Here is a 26,109-nt window from a genome sequence, read left to right on the forward strand (position 1 = left end):
AAAGAATATTTCTAAAAATGTCTATTGATTTTATAGTTTTGAAACGAGGTGTGTTAATGTCCTGAATCTGATTTTCATTCTTCTCTTCGGACATATCAGAGAACAACCTTGGCAGAAGGTTTTGCAGGAATAAACTTGGCTGCAGGAGTCTTGTTTGATTTGAATGTTTCTACTGAAGAATGTCTCTCTGTTGTCGCTCTATTCATGTGCACGCTGAGAAGATGGGATTCATCTGCTCAGATTAAGTGGGAATGTTATCCCCTGCTCAGGGACTGCCGGCCTGTTTGCCTGGCTGCTTTACTGCCTGTGAACCGCTGGCCGACGGACAGCACCAGAACTAATGTCTCTCGCCAAGGGAGAATCTGAAAGTATGCACACATGTTGTTCAAGGTCCAGCAGGACACTAACGGGCTGATACAGGAGAATGATTTGCAACAGCAGGGAGAGCATAAAAATCGAAATCTGTGACGCACAGTTTGAGATGTTTGCTTGTTTGAAAGCAGTCTTCTCTTGAAGGCGCTTTTCAGTTTATCCGTCACAAGGAGTTGTGTAATGTCTTCTGAGGCTTTGCACCGAGGTTTCTCAAGTGTCAGAAAATAAGCTTGGCGATACAATAGAAAGCCTGTATTACAAATGTGAACCCTGAAAGATGTGTGTGTGTTGAGCAAGGCGAGGGTAGGGAGGTTGTGCGATGGCATCCTGTAACATGAGCATCTTACATGTGTTTACAAACAGAGTAAGCATGACAGCTGTGGGGTTTACTGCAAGAGCAAGATTTATGTGTTCGTGAGCTATATTGAGCCTAAAGTCAGAGTTTTCAATGTCACAAAGGTGGCTCTCTTTTAACCTACTAGATCACCATGGTAACTGATGCTGAGAAGGGTCTGTTCAACATTTGGTTTTTTTTTAGTTCTAACACGTGCTACCCTCGTACCAATTCCTTCCTATTGATAAGGGCAGCTGTGGCTCAGGTGGTAGAGCGGTTGTCCTCTGATTGTAAGGTTGGCGGTTCGATCCCCCCCAACGTGTCCTTGGGCAAGACACTGACCCAAAATTGCTCTGTTGCCATTGGTGTATGAATGTGTGTGTGAATAGGTGAATGAGATAACATTATAAAGTGATTTGAGTGCCACAGGTAGAAATGCACTATCGAAGTCCATTTACCATTCTTTTTGAGTGATGTAGATTCTCAGCAGAGGGAATATGTTACCACTGCAAACCTGTTGAGCCGTATGTGAGTAATATCACAAAACAAAGCCGAGCAGTTACAGAAGCACAAACTGTGTGAGTTGTGTTACCATGGTTACCGACATACAAGCAGTTTGTGATGCAAAAAAAAAGCATAAATATCTTTTAAAGTTTGGTCCTGATTTGCTGCCAGGTCTGTTTCACACTGCTGGTACTGCACTTAATAGAACACAGATTTGACAATTAGTGTAAATCATAGAAAATATTCATTCACTAACAAATAATTTCAACTTATCCTTTATTATGCAACAGTGTCAGACCTAAATAGACTTCTTCAAGATTTTAAGTAGTTTAAATGAATTAAATTTGAAGTTTAACAGCTCTAATGTGTATCTGTCATGTCAGAAATAAGTGGCTAGATTGGGAGCATACAAATGTATTAAATCACATGATTAACAGCATTACTCTTGTACTTAATTTTCAGTAACAATATTTTATTTTCCCTGACTGGGGGTTTTGGGGTTTTGTCAAGCCAGATAAGCAGAGAAAGTCTGGATATGTCAAGCCTGCTTCAAAGTACAGCCCTCACGTGGAGCTTGCACGTTGGAGGAGTGCAAGAGTTGATTCAGAAAAAAGGAGAAAAAACTGAGAAATGGACAGTGGAGCGAATGTGGTCAGAGCAACCACTCTGACAAATGGAGAATACTGTCATGCTTTGCTATTAAACTCTTTACGGAGAGAGGGGTAAACTCACCATGTCTTTCTCTTCCTCTGGGTTCTTATCAGTTGCAGACGATCGCAAAAACACTCAGTTGATGGTAATATCTGTGGAGGTAGTGACTTATTTTAGAAACTACCCTGCAGGAAACCGTTGAGCCTTTATAACGAGCTGTAACTTGTTCTTACAATCCATCCAGCCGCTCATCATCCATCCAGAAATCACTGCGATAATTGCGCTCATTTATCTGATATCAACTGTGCAGACATCTCTTTGGCGAATGACATCACTGCCGGCCTGTTGACTCTCTCCCGTTCAGTCAAAAGCTGTGTTACTGGGCAGTGAACATGCAAAAAGAGTCGATTGAGAAACAGCAATAACTTGCACAAAGTTGTTTTCTTTTAGGTTGTGGAAAAAAGATATGAAAAATTTGAATTCCGTTTCACTATTCGTTTTGTGTTTTCTTTCTTAGTTCAGTATTTGGTGATTGTTGGATTTTGCTTTTTTAGATCACTATGTTTACGCAACTGTCAGAGTGTTTGCTGGTGTGACTTGTGGTCAGAAAGATATTGTGGAGTGGTACTATTTTTGTATTGTCATATGAGACAAGAACGCCCGACAAGCGCTGACTCTTGCAGACTAGTCAACAGCCTCTTTGAATGAATAATGAAAATGGTGTTTTTACTCTGGTTTATAATTGTTTGCCAATATATTTTTATTGAATATAGGATACCAACTACCTCTTCTGATATGATTGAGGGTCGTCTCTAACCGCAGCTGCATAAAATCCTCCAGTAAAACCAGCACTAAAGTTTATTCAGTCTTTTTCTGTGAACTTTTTAATTATTCTTGGTTTTCCTGTGCAGTTAAAATGTCAAGTGCAGATGTAAATGTATTTTCAGATTTAAAAAAAAACAACAAAACCTTTTGTAATTTCTGGCACAGGAAGATATTAAACACTGGCATTAATCAGCCAGTCTTTTTGGTATTAGTGTTGGCATTCAGAAAGTCATTGTTTTTTAGCTTTAGTGGGTAATTCCTTGTTTTTCTTTAACACGATATGCTTGTTTTTTGTGTGTTTTCTGAGGAGATGCTTTAAGCCTCAGGCTGCTCTTTCCCTCAGGATTTATGTGCTGTGGTCTGTGGCGTTCAGAGAAACACCAGACAGCCAAAACACTGGCATGTAGGAGGAAGAGTTGGCAGGGGTGTGGCAGCAACCGAGAAAGAGGAGGAGGAGGAGGAGGAGGAGGTGTGTGGAGCAGACAGGCAAAAGTTCACCCACAGCAGGCAGACTGGTCATCTGAGGTGGAGCGCTCAACCCGCCGCCAGACTAGATATCCCCTTCAGTTAGAAAAAACATCAGGGGTGTTGATTTTGGAGCAGTCGGGAGAGAAGGAATATGTATCGTCAGCCAGACTCAAGCTCCCCCTTATCTCTTCACCTCCTCTTTCACCCTACTGCAAACGTCTCTCAGCAGCATGAGCCGATGTTCTGATGAAGGGCCGTTACAGTAAACTGAGCTGGGCTCCTCATGCAGATATTGAAAGCTTCTGACATCTTATCCCAGTTAAAGCTCTGGTGGATTCCTCACAGTGAGGTCACAGCAGCACAGACGGGAGGTTCTGGAAAGGTTCTTTGGGCTTCACTGAGCATCAGTGATCCCAGATGTACCCCCACCCAGAAACTTGCTCACAGCTGGCTCTGTTAACTCAGGCTTTCCCTGAGCAGCTCCGATGGGAAAGAGCCACGGTTGTTTATTTCCTCAGCAGAACCATGAATGTGGTGACACCTGCACAAGAATTTCAGGGTTTTTTTTTCTGTTTCATGATTTATAGCATTATGACACTGTACCACTGAGACACTGCACAAAATATATTTTCACATTTTCTCCAGGTTGGATACGTGACCAGGAATCAATGTGAACATTTTGGTGATTGAAACTGAAAAATCTGATTTGATAACAAATACATTCTTATGTTTCCTTTAACTTTCCATAATATGTAGCTCTGTTTTTATTAATAGATAGCAAGCAGCAGTCCACAAAATAGATTCTCGCTCTGTGTATAATATGCAGTACTAATAGCAGCTTAGCATGCTAAACTAGCATTTGTTCACGATGTTGACTTTAGACTGTAAGCTACAAAGACAAATCGAGCATGGATGACTATCCTAGATGAAAATCTGGAATGAAATCTTTATTTGATGTGTAACCTGCTCATTGGTTTGGGATTCATGGTTCGTCCGAACTGCATGTCAGATGGACAAAACACCTTTCAAACAGTGGATAAGTGGTCTGTGTTATCTGTAATTTTTCAAAACCAGCTGTTTGGAGGCGAGAGAGAGGCATTGTACTTCTCATTTTAGCTCTCTTTTTATTTATTTGTGGCACGTTTCACATGTGCAACAAGTCAGTGTCTGCTGCTTCAGAGGTTGTCAGCAAAAGCTTGCATTTATCCTCTTTTTTAAATGAGACTGTCAGCTTTCTGCTCAACCTTTCAGTGTGACTGATTTACTCTGATGTGGTTGAACTGCAGAACTAGCTCTGAGAAACTACAATTTGACTGTAGAAATAATGATGAAGTATGTTGTGTATTTTACAATATATCTTTCTAAATATGTTTAGTATTTTCAACATGTTCACACTTTTTTTCACTCTCTCTGGTGTGACACATTACAAAGAACATGAAGGAAACCAGAAACAGCAACTGATCTGTCGCCATGTTTCCACTGCTCATTATTACTTGACAAACCGAGTACTTCTGTCCCGGCTGCAGGAATGAACTTCACCTGCTCCAGAGCAACATCTGTTACCATGGTGATCTACCCTGATCTGCACCGAACAAAGGGGCTTTGTAATATCTAATCATATTATGATACCGGGGGGGCAGTTTTACTGCTCAAAACTGTGATGCACGGGTGAAGAAAATGCTAAAAATATGAAGCATGCACACATCTATTCTGGGTCTTTGCCTAATCTAATTTGCATTTCAGAGGCTCGCCATTGCATGCAACAACAAAACTGTGTTGAATTAGCCCATTAGAGTTGATTATACACTGCTGGATTATTCTGTTTTTGTGCCCAGCAGTAGACGTAGAATGTCTGAGCCTCATATAAATATTTGTAGTCTTTATTCAGATGTCCTGCTCTCAGCCCGCACAAGCCCCTGTCAGTGATTTATAAGAGAGGAGATGCACATGCACTGCTGCTAAAATAGACCAAGTGGGGTTTTTTGAGGCTCTTTTCCACGAGGATGAGCTCAGTCAGGTGGTAGTTAGGACAGCCACTGTGGATTCGCTTCACTGAGAGCCTCCAGGATAAGGAGGGTTTGGCTTTCATTGGGATAGCACTACAGTATTCATCAAACAAGTGATGTACAGCTGATTTAGTTTGACTGAGTGATCAGAAAAGTGCTGTTCTGTCGCTGCAGCTTCACATCTTGTCTCTTTTGCATGTAAATACGACTCCTATCGATGATAGTTCATTATTGTTGTTGCTCATTAACTTATAAATACTACCTGGTGTAGGTTCTCAGATGTGAATAATTACTGTCTTTCTTTGTCTTTTATGATGTAAACTGAATGTCTTTGGGGTTTAGGCTGTAGGCTGCAGCACTGTTGACGTGCAATGTCCATTTCTTAATGTTTCAGTGATGAAAATGTCAAAAAAAGAGAGAAAGAAATAAAATAAATAAATAAATTTCCAGAACACAAGGTAACATAAAAACTCTTTGTTTTGCCCTAAATATGCAGAGATTTGAGACAAACTAATCAAAGAAATAAATCTGTTAGTCCACTGATCAAAAGAGTAATAATCAGTTAGGAATGAGGGAATGAGTTAATTCATTTTGTATTTTTCAAATCAAAGTTGGCAAATATTGGTTGCTGCCAGCTTCTCAAATGTGACACATGTTGCTTTTTTGGTTGTATTTGAAAGTGAACTGGATGCTTTAGATATATTTAAAAACATATTTTTTACATTTTGTTTGAGGAAACAATCACAAAATCATTGTCAGCTTTAACTGATGACGAAAATAAGCCTCAGTTGAATTGTTGCTAGTGTTACCTACAAGGTTTGTACCTTTTGACTGCATTTGAAAAAGAGGCTGTAGTTGACGATAATTGCTTTAAAAAAAAATCTTCTTCAAATTAAATTTAGTAGAAACAAAAATAGCGTCTTTAAATTTCTCTCTGCAGAAAATGTTTGTCATTAATTCTCATTGAACGCCTTCAACTGATCAATCGCTCATCAGCATTGTTACTGATGAATTTTGTGCAGCCTGCTTTATTGATTGATTGCTCCTCAGAGGTCCTGCTCTCTCCTGAACTCTGCACCAGACAGTTTCTGAACAGAGATCAGACGCTCGAGGCCCCTGCCCTGTGAGGAAACAGTTTGGTGGTCTCTGTATTGAACCCGCTGAATGAGTGGGTGGGCTGGGAGGGTCGCCGTCTGCGAGGGCGGATGAATGTTGCTGCAGGAATGGGCTTTGGTGAATGGTTGCCACTCAGCTGTCTGGCTTCACACAAGTATTTGGCACAGCAGAGAACCAGAGGGAGGGTGTTGAGCACTAACCTCCACTTGTAGAGGAGCTGATCGGGCCTTAACATACGACCTGACGTAGATGATGTGAGCGCCTGTCTGGAGACATCCATGTTAACCCTGTGATGATGGATGCCTCGTATGCAGTGCATGCAGCTAAAGCTCTGTATTCGGTGTCAGCTTAACGCACAGGCCTCCAGCGTGTTGTAATCGAAGCATAAATGAGTAATTATCGCCGCAGCAGACATGTCACTTCTGTGAGGCCATTAGTGCAGATGCGTGTTGCCGAAGAGGAGGGTTTGAGGTTTTAATTCGTGCTCAGCGTAGTCTGGTGCAGAAATGCGAGCGGTGTTTATGGAGCACTCTCAGAACAGAAAGCAGCCCAGTTTAAGTATGAAGGACACATCTAAGCTTTCAAGTGGAAATAAAAGCCCAAGCTTATGAAACAATAGTCAGGGCTTTGAACACATGGTGAGGAGGGTGTTACTGGAGACATCTGAACTCCCTCTGCACCTTAAATGCATTAGGATTAGGTTACTGCAGATTACGGGGCAGCGTAATTCTTAAATTATCAGGATGATGAAGTAGATGTGATGCCAGCTGGATGAGTGCAAAGGTTTCTTTGGAGGTCCAGCTTAGCAGTTGCAACACTGGTTGTTGACAGTCTGGGTTGTAGATTGTTTGCTCACCCTTACAACCTTTGTTACTGTCAAGCTTTCTGTTATCACACAGCAGCTTACAACGATAATGGTAATTCTTTGTGGGTTTTAAAGTAAGCAAGAGTATGTTTTTTACTGAAAACCATTGACTTTAGCGACTGAAACGACAACTGTCAAAAGCGGATTTTATCAGCTATAAATTATTGTGTCTTAATTACTTTTTCTGTAAAAGAGATGTTTGCGCTGCAACGATTAATCGATTAGTTGTTAACTGTCAAATTAATCGTCAGGGATGGACTTTGGTGAATGGTTGCCACTCCGCTGCAGTATTTGGTACAGCAGAGAACCAGAGGGAGGGTGGTGAGGACTAACCTCCACTTGCAGAGGAGCTGATCGGGCCTTAACATACGACCTGACGTAGCTGATGTGAGCACCTGTCTGGAGACATCCATGTTAACCCTGTGATGATGGATGCCTCGCATGCAGTGCATGCAGCTAAATCTCTGCATTCGGTATTGGCTTAATGCTCAGGCCTCCATCGCCAGATATTCTGATAAGCAATTAATCTGTTTGAGTAATTCTACTGAAAGAATTGAAGAATTTAAAATGTGACCATTTTCTGGTCTCTTCACTCCTCTATGACATCTTTGGACAAAATAAGACATCTGAGGACGGGTGTGCGCTTGCGAAACTTGTGCTCTCGCTCTCAGATCTTTATGAAACATTTCTGTAAGAAGTAAAGTGCAAGGAGGTTTTGTTGGTGAATGTTATATCTGGCATTCTGCTGGTTTGGAACATTTGACTGGGTTGCTTCATAGAGAATCCGAGAGCCAGAGCACAAATCTGAAAGTTTCGCAAACGCACAGAAGCGGTCTGAGTGGAAGAGATGCCGTCAAAGTGAAGTGCAGGACATTTGTTTTCAGAGAAATCCATAGTTTGACAGGCATGGGGGAAGGGTTTGAACGAATGGTGGCGTGTGTGTGAGGATATTTTTGAGCGACTAGTTAGTGCTCTGAAAATGGACTCAGCAGATTTATTTTTAATGGTGGGCATCGCGTAGCCAGGGGTGCCTCCTTGACCCTGAGTTAGTTCATGTATTGGTCTGCAGGAGGAAGAGGAGGGGGCATCAGGAGCTGTGCAGCTAAGAATAACCCGAGCCTCAAGGGAGTTTGCTGCTAAGCTCTCCCCCCATTCAATCAGCCATTCAGCCCTGCAATCCAGCCTCAATTAGGACACTAAAGCAATCAATATTCTAACAAAATGCTGCTGTTTCTCCAGACAGGAAGCTGCTTTGTCACAATGGGGCCCCCAGACAGACGGGGCCGCCCCGTCTCCAGCCCCTCGGCACCCATCCTCCACTCCGCCCCACCTTTTTCTGCAGTAGGTTTTTAGTTAAGATGAGATCAAACATGCTGAAGAGAGTGTAGAAGCGCAAACAGACATCCACGTTGAGGCTGCTCTACAGCTGTTCTCATTTGTTCACCTTCACCGCCGCATCACTCGGTGGCTAATTTGCTCTCCCCCAACGAGCTGGCGTGCCCCAGCTGGAGTATGCTTTGGGTTTGGTTGTACATTTAGGGGTCACTACCTGGACCTAGTGTTGTCTCACTAATCAGCGTCCCACCTGCTCACTCTCCCCATCCAGACCACCAGGCTTCTCTGCCTCAATTCACCCTCAAAACACAACCCTCTGGGGCGTGTGTGCCCAGCTGCATCTCCGTCAGCCGCCAGCTTCTCACACAGCGGCCAACACGCTCCTGGAACCCGTGGAAAGTCACTAAGTGCATCTGCTCAAGCACTCTGGTTGATATGTACATCAAGAAATCACATTTTTGTTCTTTTTTTTTTGTCCTCCATTACAACTGATAAGAAAATATGATGCATCTACTGAAATGGGTTAAAAATAATTGAAATTGGCAAAATGGAAAAGCCAAAACCCACATATAATTCTAGTATTAGAGAACAAAACGTTAATTTTATTATTTTTTGTCTGAAAGTACCACTGTATGACTGTGGTGATGGATGGGGACGGCTCCGGCTTTCGTCCATCCATCTCAACATGTGCAGCTAACTGTTCCAGATGTGCGGGCTCTGGCTCACGGGACAGCTGTTCCCTCCAGGCTATAACCCCCCCACCACCACGCCACTACTCCTGTCTCACTGCACATGCTTCCTATAATGGATGCACATGGTGCCCCGGGCCTGTAGCCACGGCAACCATCTCCTAAGTGGGCCGTAGAGGTCCCCCGATGCGCTTGTGATCTGACCCTTATTCACACCACGAGGAGTGGAGAAGTTCAATAGACAATAACGTGACTGACGACAAGGCCGCTGTGACAAAAGATGACCACCATTAAAGCCTCATGAGGAGGCAATTAAACGGCAGGAAGTCTGCGTTTGGTCACTCAAACTCAGCGGCTGATCAGGACTGAACAGCAGCAGCGCAGAGTGTGTGCAACATGTCGAGCAGGGTTAGAGGGATCACCGATGGCATGGAGCGGTGTAGTTAAGCTGTGGTGTAAAAACACAATAAACACAGAGACTGTGCTGAGCAAGCTACAGCCCTGGTGGTTTCTGGCTGGTGACGTGCTGACGGGGCATCTAGGGGAGAGGCTGAGGTGCAGTTTACTGGCCCGACATCGCAGAACACCTCTGTTTCTCTTTAATTCGAGAGCTTGAGCCCTAAACTACTTTCTTATGATGCTAAAGACTGTTGAAATGTTGTAACGTAAATAAACATTTTGTCCTTGCTGGCGTTATGTTCTGAAGTCAAATAGGACTTTTCACAAAATGTTTCCATTATTGCAGGCAATGCTGGAAGAAAAGATATTCACGTCATATTTTTTTTTTCAGTCTATTACATTTATAGAGCAACACATATCATTCATGTTCTTTTTTTGGGGGGAGGCGGCGGCTTGGTTTCTGCTTTCTGAGGGAAATGTCTGTCTGCATTCTCCAGCTACTCTCTAACTGTCTCAGATAGTTGTTAAAAGGTTTTGAGAACCTTTTCTCTGGGAAACAGCAGCTTGCTGCAGCTGAAAATGAAGCTTTAAGTGCTGCAACAGTCAATGAAAACACTAAAGTTCAGACGTCTTAACAATGAGTTGAAACTTCACGTCGTTTCGTCAGTGCTTTGTGTCTGAATACAAGTCAGCCAGAACTCCATCCTCTGGGTTCCTCTGGGATCTTTGAAGTAGTCCTGAAACTCTATTCAGACTATTTAGTTGCCAGACTAAGTTGCCAGTCAAATTTTATAAATGTAAAATTAAATAGAAAGTAGTTTAACATGTGCTAGCTGTGTAACATACATTGTGCATGCATGCATAACTGGTTACGCACCTGTCAGACCATCCTCAACACTTTGTTCCTGCCATTCGGTATTGATCTTTGTCGCAGTAATGCTCTCTCATTAAACTGGATAGCAAAAAATAAATTTAAAAAATGCAGCATCTGCCTCTCTCAAATAGCTGCGGTTTTCATCCATCCATAAAGAAATGCATTCCCTTGCATTTAACACCAAAGGCATAGTCTATATATTATGTGGAATTACAGACACCAAACAAAACCGTGTAGAAATGAGGCATAAAGCTGTAAAAATGGAGTGGAGCAGCAGATTGAGGTGATAATTCTACTACGTCACAAAGTCCCCAGAGAAATTATCTTGCTAAAAATATTGAAATGCTACTTAAATGACTGTCCCCTGGGATTGTAATTAACTTAAATAACTGCAGTGGTATTTATACATTTTTAACGAAGAAAAGATTTTTTACATCCAACTACCATTAGCATCACTATATATATATTATTTTAAATGTCTCATGACAGCAGTAAACTTCATATTCTATGGTGGAGTGCTTTTATCGTTTGTACAATAATTAACTGTTAAATACATTCCAATTGAAAGACTGTAAAATGTTTGACCACAGCTGCCAGTATTTCACAGGAAATTTGATTACAGTGTTAGTAAAAGTATATATTATTAGTGAAGTAAGTGAAAGTAGGTATATATACTACACTGCTGATCTGTATTAAAAACCTAGAAATGGTTATCAGTGACGTATTACATTAAATAATGGGTTGCAACACTCACATCCACCATTCTGTTAAATACAAATTCACTTGCCAAGGAAACAAAATGTTTAATTTAATTGCGAGATGTTGTCGCAGAGGAACCTTCATCATGTCAAAGATGCAGCAGATGAACACTGTCCACATCAGAAAATATCCAATCTTCTAAAAGTCCCTGTACTCATTTGAAAAAGAAAAATCTGTCATTTTAGGATCAGTGTGTCCGACAGCTGCTGAAAGACGTGAGCAGAACTCGTGTACAGTGAGAGCCTGCAAAGCTCTGCATTATCGCACAAAAAGAGCAGTTTAAAAAATGACATCAGCAATGAAAACAGCTTTGCTCAGTGCGAAGTGATCCCTGGGCGTGGTTGGCTCAAGGTTGTTCAGTAGGAGATCAGTTAAGGTTACAATAACATACGTCCACATGTGGAGTAATGTGGTATCGATTATTTAGGTTATGTGTGTTTCCATTTTGCATGAGTTAGAGCCTTTGACAGATATTTCCTCTCTGGAGTATTTCCCTTTCCACCCTCTCGAGTTCCATATGAAAGGAGATGGCGAGCATATAAGAGCTGTGGGGGTGGAGAACACGTGCCATCCTCCGTCCCCTGAGCCCGGCCATGCAGGCTAATCCACCCAAGGCCAGGGAGCCGGAGATGAGACAAGTTATACATCTTGCCAGCCTTGGCCGATATATGCCACAGATGCTCTCATCAAGAAGCTGCTGTGCAACACAACCTCCATATCAAATGGAAAACGAGTCGAGTGTGTGAGAAAGCGAGCCTGGAGAGCTGCCAGAAGTGCACGTTGGATGGTCCAACGTCTTTGGAAACACTCTCCCCCCACTGTAGCATTCCCAAATGCAAAATCTGACGTTCCCACTCTCTTCCTGCCTCCTCTCTCTAGCTCATTATATCGCTTTCTGGAAACAACACGTGTCAAAACTAGGAATGTCTTTCTTGTGTGATTGTCTGTAGCTGTGCACCATTGTCCCCAATTTCTGAGTGTGAGCCTTTGAGTGTGCCCTCAGAACCACTATACATCTGATTTGTGACGTTGTTGTGCAACACGTCAGGTTCTTTTCGAGTGTATCTTGGGCCTAAAAGCATACAGATAATCATTACTGGCTGCCTAAATCAGTAAATACCAACAAAGCTAATTAGAGAAAGACATAAATGTTTGCTAATTAACTGCTAAAAACACTATTGGGGGACTTTAATTTGACATTCGATAACCATGTTCACTTTTTTCCGACACTTCAACTTGGAAATGTTTAAGGGTGTGTTCCAGTATCCATACTACCACGATTAACACGTTAACAAACAATTATTTTTTAAAGTGTGCATAAAATAAAATGCATACAAAGATCAAGACTGACCGACATTTCCATCACTTGGATCGATGTGCTAAAAATAGGATGGCAGGTTGATTGACAGAGCAGTGATTATACGAAGAGGTTGGTCATAGATCGTCTTTATACTCCAATAAAAACCATGAGGTCCCAGTGTGCCACAGCAAGCACATAATGAATGAGCAGAAATTGACACATCCAGGCGGTGAGCATTGATCATCTCATGGGCCACATACTCAGACATTAGCTTGATATGCAGAGAAGCCGAGAAAGTGGTGTTCGTAGGGGCGACGTCATGCAGCCTCTGGGTGTAAATCACACCTCTCCCAAGGGTGGGGGAGCCCTCCAGATGTGGTTGGGTGTGGTTTCGCTGGTGGTGGTGTTGACAGCGAGTAGGTGGATTTGGGGGTTGCGGGGTGGGCCAGACAGCCACTATCCCCTCACTGTGTCGATACCGCGTCTGTCACTTTGTTTTGACAGAGCCCGACTGCTCCCAGGACGGCGTCTCAGTCACTTAAAGCACACCCAAAACTCTCGCCTGATGCTGCCCGAACCCGTCTGACTCGACTTCACTAAGCACCATGTGTCACTCACAGATTTATGGAGTCTCCTCGTGCTTTCTGAGAATGTGGGAAATCATAAGCAGATTGTAGAGTGGCGGCTTTCCAGTGAGATAAATGACCTTAATGGAATTTAATGGAGTCATACAGGGACATGGTACCATACATCCATTAACAGCTTCTTCTGCTTTTGTTTTACAGGGCAAATATTGATGAGGTGGAGACAGAGGTTGTGGAGATTGAGGCAAAACTAGATAAGGTAAGACACTTGCTGTTATCACTGCCAACTCACTGAATTTGTCCATCCAGCCATTTATTTATTTATTTTTGTTAATTTCTCTTTTTTTTCTCCTGTGAAGCACCTTGTAAGTTCTCTTTATAGTTCTCTACTTTGCACATAAAGTCATTTGTCTATAACTTTTTGGCAAAGACAGAACAGAATGCTTGACATTTGCATTCAGTCATTACAGCCCATGTTGTCTGAACTTGTTTTATGTTTTGCTCTGCAAGCAATCAGTTGATTTTCAATGTGCTGAATTTAAATGAACTGGAACTCTGCCCTTAAGCTACAACGCTGTTTTTAAGCACGCCTGAAGGCACATCTATGACTTTGACGCATCTGAAATTTTTTCTTTTTTGTCATACATGCATTTATATGCAACTAAATCGCAACAACAAATACATTTTGAAGCAAACATAAAGAGCAAACTTTGTTAAATTAGGTATTTGACAAGCTCCAAATACATTGATATTCTCAGTAGATTCACTGTCAATATATTTTTTCAGCTAAAGTGTTTTTTGTAATTGCAATATGATACAGCATTATGAGACTTTTATATTGTTACATTTAGACACTTAGTTATGGATTAGAAAAGACAAATTTTAACACAGAAAACGCCACAGTAACTTCAGATGCAACATTTTGATTTTCATTTAATGAAGACCATGATCTGTTCCTAACCTTGAACAGCCTCTTGAGTGTGAACGTAAAACCTGTCTCTCGGTCGAGTGCTACGTACACCCATCATCCACCCCAACCACCTCCTGCTGCAGATTCTAGCAGACAAGTCAGCACATGTTGTCTTCAGAGTGACAACTATATTGGAATAGAAAGTGCCATTGTGTTGATTCACACTTCCTGATGACAACCTGCTTAGTGACTTGGTTGTAAATCTGACTGTGCTTTTTATGTTCTTCAATAATGAAATTGAAAACCTATATTTATACATTTACTTGCAAAAGAAAAATTAAGCCAGGTATTTTCAATTCATTTGATCTTGCATGGACATCCTTGGCGTAAGTTGTAGTCACACGAATGGTATAAATAGTTCATATAAAAGCTTTGCTCCTTTGCATGCTTCATTTAATTCTTAAAAGTCCAATATACACTCCATTTGTAAAATATCAGTCCTTATTTGCAGAAAAATGTTAAAAAATCCTGTCCAAATTAGAGCACAAACCATAAGCAATGATATATATCCTTCATCTCTCTACTATCTCTGCAATAAAGGCACACTGTACAAATTTATTTTACCACTAAACTCACCAATTAAAAAAAAAATAAAAAATCAAGTATGGAAATTTCCTTCCAGCACAGAATTAGGTTTCTCTAATCTAATCTCTTGGGTGTGCAAAAGGAGGCTATGCTGTGTTACATGTTTTAAATCATTTACAAAGGAATCCATGCAACATATGGTACCCCATGACCTCATGCCTGTATGGTTGTAATATTGCATAATAAATGACAGAAAAGGAGGGATCTTTGCTTGCTCTGCACATTCTGTCACACTATATTGTGTTACGACAGACATTAGACACAGCTTGCCCATTATACTTATTACTGTGGAGTCTTCTCTCTGCATAATGCACAGTATAATGTCACTAAGTCCAGTATGGCTCAGGTTCGCTGAAACGTGACGTGGCTGCAGTACAATGTGGGGATCATTGAAAACACCAGACTGCATGGTTTTCCAAGCATCCAGTTGCCCTGTAATGAGGCAGCCAGATGCTTTTCCCTGTAACGCTCATGTCACAGGTCCATCTGGTCCTTTGGACTTTACAGTATGTCAGTGGAAGCCAGGATTAGTCAGGCTGCTCTCCTTTTACTGCCATCAGTGTTGGAAACCTCCACTGTTACACATATTTATACCACCCTCATACACTTGCATGTAAATTTGATCATTTGAGATCGCTTCATATCTTTTGCTGTAGTTAGCAGAAATTATTCCAGTATAATCCAGTAGCGAAGTTTAAAAGCTGATTATGAAAGTGGGAAAACTGGAACAAGAAAATACTCAAAAATGGTGACCATGCTAAACATCAACATGTTAGCATTGTTTTTGTTTGCATGTTAACAGGCTTACTTAGGCATTTAACACAAACACTGCTCCTTCTGCTCACAGGGCACAGTTGGTGTAGCGCCATCATCAGGTCAAATTGTCAGCTTGTCCCGCAACTTTTGACCAAAGATACTTCATGTTAGTGCTAATTAGCATGCTAATATACTAAACATGTCCACCACTCTAATAAGATCAAATCAAGTTTATTGTCATTTTGCTGTACATACACAGTAGTACAGGCAAGATGAGAGAGCGATTCTTCAGGATCATTTAATTAGTAAGTTTCACAGTAAGTAAGTTTTAATGGCAGTTTGCAAGCTGATGTTGAGTATAGGTCAGCATTTTTGGAAAATGTACTTATTCACTAACATAAACAATATACAGCTTGTTAACTCCTGAGCTTTAGCTGTGCTTTCTTTTTCATACAGGGTAGGTTTTTCCCCCTGCTTCTAATCATATCCTTGCTAAGCTAATTGCGTTTTTGCTTTAGCTTCATACTGAACTGACAGAGTGAGTGGTATCCATATTCTTATATAACACAACAGAAAAGCAAATATGCGTATTTCCCACAATGCCCTTAAAACCCCAGAAAAGACTTGATCATCAGCTTCATGTCTGGTTAGCAGCTGGGAGGAAATGGGATTTTGTTGGAGGAGGTGGGTGCTGAAAAGCAGAAAACCTGGCATTAGAACAGAGTGAAAATGAGAACAAATTAATTTTCCTCTCATGAAAGCAGAAGCTAAACAAAGCAGGCTTTATGGCAGATATCACAAATTTTGCTGACAGTTGCAGAGAAAATGTACATTGTACATCACTGTCTGTTATCGTTTATCCAGTCCTGGATAATATTAGGGCTCTGTAGCTCCTTTTTTTTTGCATGTGTGCTGATGTCAGGGGATAACATGTGGAGCCCACCTGCACACACTAACACATGTGAACACAGGTGATAAGCAGACAGCAAACATGCATGACCTCCGTGCTTGTGAGTGGAGATGAAAACATGGAGAAACAAAAGTTAGAGTGTTGTGGCTGAGCATATGACATTGAGCCCTCACAATCGCTGGCCTGAAGCATTACATGTACCTTAGTGATGGTCACACGGATCCTCTGGTTTAGCAGATTTTACCAAAGCTTGTCACGCATGGAGACACAGTGAAATCTCAGTTTAGTTGCAGTACAATGCAACCTTAACTTCCTAATTTAAACCTGTGAACATGGTCTGTATGTTTCTACAATACAATACTGTTTACATAAAGTTTTTATTGAACATCCTCAATGGTAGGAATATCATTCTGTTGAAGAAAGCCCCATTTAGACGAGATTCCCTCAGTAATTTGACAATATCGTTCTGGACAGCATTTTAAGTATTAAAACCATACAGGTGTGATTTGTTATATGTGTTTAAAAAAAACAAAGCCACAAGCCTCCCAGGACGACACAGAAAGAAGTAGCATAAGGAAAATTGAGAAAATCTTCCTCCTTCTTTGAGTCATGAGTCAGTCAAATCTTAAAATACAGACATGCCACACAGATTAAATTTACTGAGGGCACCTTCTGTCCCAAATAAGCTTCCATTGGCCTACTGGTGATCAACAAGTAAAGTAATCATGTAGATCTGTTTATACATTGCAAATAGTGGCCGCTAGCAATGAGTTGTACAATTTGCCTGGGCTCACATATGTGCTCTACACAAGCTAAGTTAAAATACTTTTTCCAGGAGAAATAAGTCCAGTCCGAATGGGGCTTTAGTTTGTTTTAGACTCTGATTAATGTCAGAATAAGTCAAAAAACAAACACGACATGTCTTCTTTGTTCTTAGCAGTAGCTACAGCACTGCTGTTATGATGCGTGTGGTAAAAGCTTCAATAAAATGCTGTGATACCTTTATTTAACCCCATGTCTGTCTGTTCTCCACAGCTGGTGAAGCTATGCAGTGGGATGATTGAAGCGGGGAAGGCGTATGTCAGCGCCAACAAGCTCTTTGTCAACGGCATCCGGGATCTGTCCCAGCAGTGCAAGAAGGATGAGATGATCTCGGTGAGGTTCTGATGAGACTCAAGTCAATCCCGTTTCTGTTTGATCCCTTCAGCCTTTACTGTGGTTTCTATTGTCTGTATTTGCTATTTAGTGGATAAGGTTGTTGCAGTGTGTGGCCTTGGAGAGTGGGGACTTTCCTCATCTTTAGGCGTTAGCCTTCCAGCTCTGTTTGTGTGTGAACAGACCTGATTACTAACAGATTAGTCAGTGAGGATCAGATCGGGCCTGGAAACTTACTTCTGGCTCGGCCTCGCAGCACCAGCATCTTGGACTATTTTCATTGCTGCTGACATTAAGTGCTATTAAAAGCCTTCCTGGCTTCAGCTGTATGACTAATTGTAAGTTTCTTATTAAAGTCTTGTTCACATTTGTAGTTTCCATTGTAAAAAACAAAAAGAGAAGTGAATCAGCCCTGCAATTATAGCTCTGTTTCCCGTACATGGTTCAAGTACACCTCAATGACATTAACCAGCTTTGACTTCATTTTAACATTGTGGATCTTTTCATTTTCTTCCATTTAGAATTCAAATACATTGTGGTTTTACTTTGTGACAGCTTTTATGTGCTTCTTTTAATGTCAAAAATGCAAATGCAGCAGTGGTTGTGAGCATATTTCTGCATGTATTGCATAGTTAAAGAATGTTTTGTGTTGTTTTCTGTGCAGGAGTGCCTGGAAAAGTGCGGCGAAAGCCTCCAGGAGATCATAAACTACCACATGGTAAGTCAGCCATGTGCTCAACGTACAGTGGGTCAAGATGGACCAACATAATGCTAATATTACCTAGCATGTAGGGCCACACACGGGCCCTGTTTTATCTTTGGCAGGATACTGGGGCTGATTCCAGCTTCTTTCAAATATCATTAAATCTGTCTGTTACTGTGTCAGTGTTACATCTCGGACTACAAAAAAAGACACTCGCGCTGTCATCTTAAGATGCTTTTATATGAGGCAAATGTCTGACATGGCATCATAAAGCACCTTTGAGAGGATTTTAGTTTCATTAATGGATAATAAATATTTAGCTCATACATTAAAACTCACTTAAAGGCCTTTTATACAGACAAATGTGGGGTTGCCAGGTTGTGAAAACCTCTCGTGGGCAGTTATCTTATCATGTTTTGGTATATAAACGTAGTTAAATAAAGGGTATTAATATTTAAATAGCTGTTGATAGTTGTTATTAAATGGATTCTTGCCCAAATTTTGACCTTTTTATAGAAATCGTGTAACTAAGTCTACAGTATTCATTATTTAGAAGCAATGTATGAATAATTAATGCTGTATATGGATAAAGGAGCATTTTAAGTGTTTATTAATGTACTCATGTGTTTATTAATTTATCATCAGTCTATACACCAGCAGCCAGTTAAACTTGTTGACAGTGTGCTAGAAACCATAGTATATCATAAACTATGTATTGAGTAGTTCATTGAGTACACTTCTGAAAGCTTAGGTTGTAGTTGTGCGCTAATATTTTTCTGCTCATATTTGTAAATGTAATATTGTAATATAGCATATGATGGAGTTTGATTTCTCTCTGACAATGTCAATCAAAACATTACTGAAAGAAATGACCGTGGTTTCACATGTGCACCAAATAAATGGTCACTGAATGTGAAATGGGTTAGTATAACGGGGACTTTGACAATTTGCTGCTTTTGACGCCTTATAACTCATCTATAAAGCATTTATGAATGACTTGCTTATGTTAATAAAGCCATTCGTTAGTATTCATAACCCCTTGATAAATGCTGTTCTTCATTTCACTGTATTTTCTTCATCCACATCTGTCCCTGATGTTAAACAGAGCTTGTGCTTTACTGCTGAGTCGTTTCCCCTCCCCGCCTCTAAGGCCGCTGACCCCCTGCCCCCATCCTGGCCCTCGTAGGCCCTTTGAAGTCCATTAGCTTGAAGTCGTTGCGTGCTCGACGATGCTGTAAAGTGCAGAGCACATGTGTGTATGTGTGAATCGCATTCCTTTCCGAAGCAGCAACAAAGATGTGTCGTCGCAAATCAGCCACTCCCTCCTCCCCAGTCTATTGGCAGAGAGGGAGGTCAGCATTACAAATGGAGGGTTAATGGCTCGGGTCGCTCCGGCAGGCGTGGATTAGCTTTAGCCGCCGGACAGTAGTGACCCTGATCAACCTTGACATGTTACTTATGGCATGTGTATGGTATGGATGTGCGTGACTGTCGATAGCATTTGAACTGTTGGGTTCAGGTTCCCTCGACAAAAGATTTTAGTAGGGAATTAAAAAGTCTTAAATTTGATTTATAAAAATCTGGATTAGTTTTTTCCTGACTACTGTTTGGCAGTAATGCTGGCTATAAAACATTTCTGTATGTTATTGTGGTTTGTGAGGAGATGTTCTGCACCCTATAGACTATAAGATTGGGACTGTGGATTGCAAACCCTGTTCCTGAATGCTAGAGTGCAGTAGCAAAGAAGATAATCAGCTCAGAGTGGACAAGTGATTTATCCATTTCCTGCTCTTTATCTTGGTCTAGTTCTTATTAATTCAATCGTTGCCGGTGGACATACATAATTCTAGGCCATATTTTCCCCATTTGTTGTATTACTGTCATTGTTTGACCAGTATGACTGTAAAAAAGGTTTTAAATAGCATTCTCTTTGTTACCAACGTCTTTAATAAAGTGCTAAATGTAATTTGGTGAACCCTGCAGCAAGGATGCAGTAGTTATGAGTACAAACTGAAATCACAGGAATGACAAACTTTAGGACAATATTTCTCATTGTATCTATTAAATAACAATCAACCTTTAACATTTTGCTTTAATTGAGATTTGTGCCACCCTTTTTTCTGTTGTTTAAATAGAAAGTTAGCAGCCAGTTAGCTTAGCTTAGCAGAAAGACTGGAAACAAAGGGAAGCAGCTACCCTGGTTCTGTCCAAAGGCAGCAAAATCAGCCCAATGCAGCTGTTTCTTTCGTCTGTAGAATAATGGTAGGCCTTTTAAAACAACCGTTTTAAGTGCTGAATGGGGTGTGTTTTGCACCATAACACAGAAAAAGTCCTGCATGTAAGAAATACAGCCACAAATTGTTTGTAGGGCAGAATGTAGGGCAGTCGGTAATCACTCAGTTGGTCATTCATTATCAGTCACTCATGACTGCTGATGTCATCAAGTGTTTACCCAAAGGCAATCACTGGTTTTCTTGTTTTTTTTTTCTCTATAATAGTTTCAGATCTTGACCTCACTGTGAGTTGCCCCAGGATGATCCCTGCTGTAAAACTGAAGCTATATGTAAAAACTGAATGACTGAATGTAGCTTTAAAAAGTCATTTGAGCCCATAAGGTTTCACCAATGAATGAATCGACTGGAATGATTAGTTTTGTAATTATAAAACCAAATTTCTTCCATTTCCACTGATCTGAAGCTCTGCTGTGAGACTGACCTCTCCTGCTGTAACAGTCAGCTAATGAGCTGCTGAGTGAAAGTCATGGGGTAGAAAAAAGCATTGAAAATTGTGCAGTTTCTTCAAGTTTGAAAAAGTTAAACGAAAATACAGATAAGTTATCAATGAAATGGAGTGGCTGCAAGTGACGCAACCGGTCAGAGAGAAACTTCAGGTCATCTGCTTGTCAACAGTTAAACGCTCACATACTTATTTGGCTGGACCCACTCATAGAAACTGCACATTTACACAGCAATTGAAAACCGAATACAATTTAAAACCTGACATTCCTACCAGGTGCATGGCTTGAACAAACAGTTATTATTTCATAATTGTTTTTGCAGTATTTCTATTTATTCATGTTTAGCGTGTTTAAGTAACCTTTGTTCTCAGGGTAATCGCAGCATCATGCAGACACAGTCCCTCCTCTGGGAAGGCGGAACTCATTTTCCACGCGTACAGGAGAGAATATAACACAGAGGAGAGGAGAGCTAATCCTCTGGAATACGATGAGCCACACCTTCAATAGGAGTAAAGAGACTCATCTCTAAATTTAGGCTGCGCTCCAAATCACGTGGTTTTTCTTTTTTGCTTTTAACTGCCGCTGCTTTACAAAATATGTGCTGCTGCATGCAGTATGCATAACATTACTACAGCCGGATGTAGAAGGATGTCCTGGTATTTTTGGCTTACTGCATTTGTGCATAATGGAACATACTAAATCTTTTTCTGTCATACTCTATATTAAGCCAGTATGGTTATTTTAATGTGTCCTTACTGTATGTGGAGAGTAGTTCTTGCTTTAGAGAAACTGGTAATATATATTTTTGTACTCTTTGCAGCATCACTGGTATTTTTTTAAGCAGTAAAGTGTGATACTTTATTGGATTGTGCTATTTCACACAGGATGCTTTTTGCTTTGCTGATCCTTGTGTAAATGTATTCACACCAGAGCTTTGACAGTGGTAGTCCCTTTCTGTTCCCGCTGCTTGCCATCTTGTATCAGAAGAAGACTTCTGAGCTCCGTCCATCTGTCAGCATCGCTGTCAGACTGAGAGATTCCCCTGTTTGTCTGGTTCACTGTGTCACACTTTAGAGACCATAAGAGAGTGTGGTTTGGCCTGGGACCAGCTGGCCTCCTCCACTGTAGGCTCAGCTGGGCCTTCAGCTTCCTGTTTCTCCTCTTCCTCCCTCCTGTCCATTAGAACCGAGAGTCTGACTGGACGTTGATATGATCGTCTCTCAGAGGTTTCGTAGATGTAAAAGTGGAACAGAGAAGATGTGTGTAAGTGCAGCGTGACGTGAGGGACAGTCCCTGTGAGCAAAGAACGATGTGTAGTCACATTTTCTTTTGGCATCTTTTACGCGTTCGTATTTTAATCAGGAAAGACACCGCGCGCATTTAAGTGTGCGGCGCTCCTGGAGCTGAGGGACTCCAGCAGAGCTCTGATGAATAAGAAATGATGATGGTTATATCTGCTACTTGTGAAGGACGTCCCTCTGTGTGCATACTTTGCTGTGCAGCTGCCACTGCGTTCTCCCTACACAGCAGACACTCAAGAATATTAAATGGCACCGCACAAATGGGACCTCTGAGTGCCAGCCGCCCTTGTCGCAGCCATGCTCGGATGCCTTTATAACCCAGAAAAAGAAACACAAACAGCACGTATGTCTGAGCGCATACACAGACAAGCAAAACACTCGGATCCAAGGAAAGTATAAAAGAGTCTTGGCCCTTGCTTCCCTCCATTTCCTGATAGCTTGGCTCTCTTTGCCAGTCCAATACCACACAACAGAACAAACAGGCTCTGTTTGTATGAATGTCAAAAGCAGGCCAAGTATAGCTCTTTTTACTTAAGCTCAGATCCTGAGAGTCTTTTTCCTTTCCAAAGATTTCACAATAGATTTTTCTTTCCCATCACCAGAATCAGGCCAACATTTTTATCAGTTTCTGTTCACTTCAAGCATGAAATTCCATTTGAATACTCAATAAATTATTGACTTAAGTTTGACTCTCTGAACATACATTAGAAATGAGGGGAGACTGACAGAAATGCAAAGAGCGACTAACATATGCGCGCCTTAATGCACTGAAAACAGTAAAGGCTCGTATGTCGGGGCTGATGTGATTTATGGAAGGCTCACAGAGAGACAACATGTTTAGGTTTTGCCTACGTTTGATTTTCAGATACATCTCCAGTATGATTTCTCAGTTTTTAATGCCTTTGAAATAAATTGTTCCTGCAGTAGGATGTACATACCGAATGAGTAAATTCCCCTGTGAGATGCCAACGCCAATGTCTCAGTTATTTTTGGAAGCTAGAAAACAAAGCAAGACAGCAGGAAGGCACTTCTGCCTGCAATCCCAATCATTCCTCACTGCGTTCTTTGTTCATCGAGTAAAACTATATGGCTCATGCATCCTCAAAGGGAGCGCGTGTGATACTTTAACTCAACACGTACAGATGTCAGCCTTGTGTTTTGTAACACTTTGCTGTTACTGTGTACCTTCAAATCACTTTCACAGCTGCTAATTTATTAGTCATCCTATGCAGCAGCAACCAGCTTAGAGCAATATACAGAGGGCAGATGGTTAGTTTAGGTTAGATTAAAGACAGGAAATGGGTAGAAACAGCCTGTCGACCTCTGTCCAAAGCTAATAAAATCCTCTTAATGCTCACTAATTAACATGTTTGTTTAAAAAAAGCTTATGAAACTGTCTCCATTTATTCTTTTTAAAACAATTTGCTGTTATAATATAATATGATATAATATCTAGTAAAACCACAGAAAAAGTTAAATAAATTAATGTACATGTTAACAGTAAAAACAAAAAACAAACAAGAAAAAATGTAAATAGTGTCTACACCACAAAGGAATGGTAATTTGTTCTTTTACGTTTTGCCGTAAAATTGCACTATTTTACTGTATTTAAATCACCAAAAAATTATTTGAAAATGTAGTAAAAAACACATTAAAAAAGTTATAATTACATGTTAACTGAAAAAAACAGGCCAAAAGTACAATATCCACATTTTAAATATTTATTCCTATTTGTATTTTTTTACAAACAGAAATTATGTTTTTTACAACTGTGAAATGATAGTGTTTTGCTCAGTTAATTAAACTCAGCTAAAATGTATTTATTTATTTTTTGTGTATTTGTTTATTTATATAAAATTCAAAGCAATATGTAGTACAAATCACATTTAAAAAGCATTAATTATACATTGACAGAAAAAAAACAGGCCAAAACTATAATTTCAACATTTTAAATATTTTTTAAAAAAAGAAAAAGATTTTAAATATTTCTGTTTTCTTTTTACAACTGTGAAATTATAGTGTTTTGATCAATTAACTCAGCTAAAATATTATTTTATTCTTTTTATATATATATATATTTTACAGTTATTTGCTTTTATTTATGCTGTTTGTTTTACAGTTTTTGAATGTTACCGTATTTCACTGTTTTATTTTATTTTTTTCACACATTAGCTGTCACATTTTAAAAATGTTTTTACAGAGTTTTTTTTTTTTTTTTACAGTGTAGCTTCTTCCACTTGTTTGCAGCCTTTATCCTGAGCTAACCGGCTCGTGATTGTAACTCATTTGTAGTGTCCAGACAGACAGAGTGACATCAACTTTCTCATGCAACACATAAAGAAAGCAAATAAGAGTATTACCTGCCTGGTCCTGGAGTTTCACTGCAGCAAGGTGAGATGTAAAGCATTGGAGGCGAGCAAAAACAAAGCATTTGTAATATTCAGTCCTATAAAATAAACAATAAAGAGCTTCATGCAGCACAGTTAAAACACATGACACTACAAAGTGCATGGCCGTTTTCCCTTTTACTGCCTCGTCTTTAACCGGGTCATCACTCATTGAAATATCTGATGCATCAACCACCTCCAAAGGTCCCTATAACCAAAGCTGCTCTGTGTTGATGGCAGAAGTTTGACTGTGGTAACCACATGTGTATTTTTTACTTCACCGCTGCTGGAAGGAGCATGTATGACTTCCTGAGTAAAGTCTAAAAACAACTGTATTTTTTGCCACACTGACGTTTTTGACAGAAGTGCTTAAGTTGTGTTCTTACTCTCGTGCAGGGAGTGGAGCTTAAGATAATTGCTTGACTGATTTCATTACATTATTCTGTCTCAACATGCTGGCCGAATGAGAGGGGCATTAGTAAACTGACACAGTAGTCCATTGTGATGGTTTCTGCAGCAGGTCTCATTCCTCAGCTCTGATATCAGGTCGCTGAAGATGTGCCAGATATTCTTGACTTACTTACAACATGTTTGACAGTGTTTTTTTTAATTCAACCTCATTCCAGCTCCATTGTTTGTGGTGATCTGTCAAATATGAGATTAAAATGTCATGGTAGTCTGTAATAGCTGAGAAGATTTCAAGTCCAAACAAGGTGATATTTTGTTCATATTGTTAACATGATGAGTCTTTATAGAAAACAGGAGCCCCGTAAATCTGATGGGCAAAGCTTTGAGCCTACTGATAACAATAGCTACTGATAGCAAGCTAACATGCAAATGTTAGCATGACAACTTACCTAAAATTAGCAGGTACACTGAATAAAGATATTTTTTGGAGAAACTTAAATGAATTGCTTCCATTTGTAACACAACTGAGTTTATCCAAATTAAGTTAACAAGTACTGGTAATGTAAGTTAACTAAAATCATCTGAGTCCTTTTTAAAAGAACTGTTTGCATTGCTGCACAAGCATTTGCTTTGCCCAAACGTGAAATGTAAAACATGAGTTTGTTATTAGACTAGCCTTTTCTTTACTTTCTTATCCTACTCAAAGAAAATAGTAGTAACAGAAACATTTTAAGAAACAAGCCTATCATGCTGTCAGAAGCACAATGCTAAAGGCGTACTGCACCAAATTTTTCAACTTTTGCTGAAATTGTAATACTATTTTAAATGGACAAAGTGTAATTTTAAGTTGATAGAATCCTGCAAAGTAAACTGCCCTAACCAAAGAGAAAGATGACATTTCTTAAAAACAATACTTTACTTTAGCTACTGCTAAATACACTTTATTTCTTTACATCATATGTGGAACATACTGGTATTTGAAAGTTAATATTCTAAGCACGTAGCATGCCAAATACAAAATATACACCTCTCTTAATACTTGACAACTGTAGCACATTAACATGCTAATGTGTAGCATATCTGCCTTTATAAGCTAGTATTTTAGGTGTGAAGCAT

General features: G+C 40.2%; 1 protein-coding gene across 2 annotated transcripts in view; it reads left to right on the top strand.

The window, feature by feature from the left end:
* LOC103359731 (arf-GAP with coiled-coil, ANK repeat and PH domain-containing protein 3-like) overlaps nt 1–26,109 on the top strand; it is an 86,776-nt gene that overhangs the window by 23,159 nt on the left and 37,508 nt on the right. For both annotated transcript variants that reach the window (XM_008285230.1, XM_008285231.1), the window contains exons 2-4: nt 13,283–13,340; nt 17,338–17,457; nt 18,122–18,175. In XM_008285230.1, coding sequence (XP_008283452.1) covers nt 13,283–13,340; nt 17,338–17,457; nt 18,122–18,175 — 232 coding nt within the window. The remainder of the gene's footprint in view (nt 1–13,282; nt 13,341–17,337; nt 17,458–18,121; nt 18,176–26,109) is intronic.

Source organism: Stegastes partitus, unplaced genomic scaffold (assembly GCF_000690725.1).
Source record: "Stegastes partitus isolate 25-593 unplaced genomic scaffold, Stegastes_partitus-1.0.2 Scaffold392, whole genome shotgun sequence".
In the NCBI taxonomy this organism is placed as follows: Eukaryota; Metazoa; Chordata; class Actinopteri; family Pomacentridae; genus Stegastes; species Stegastes partitus.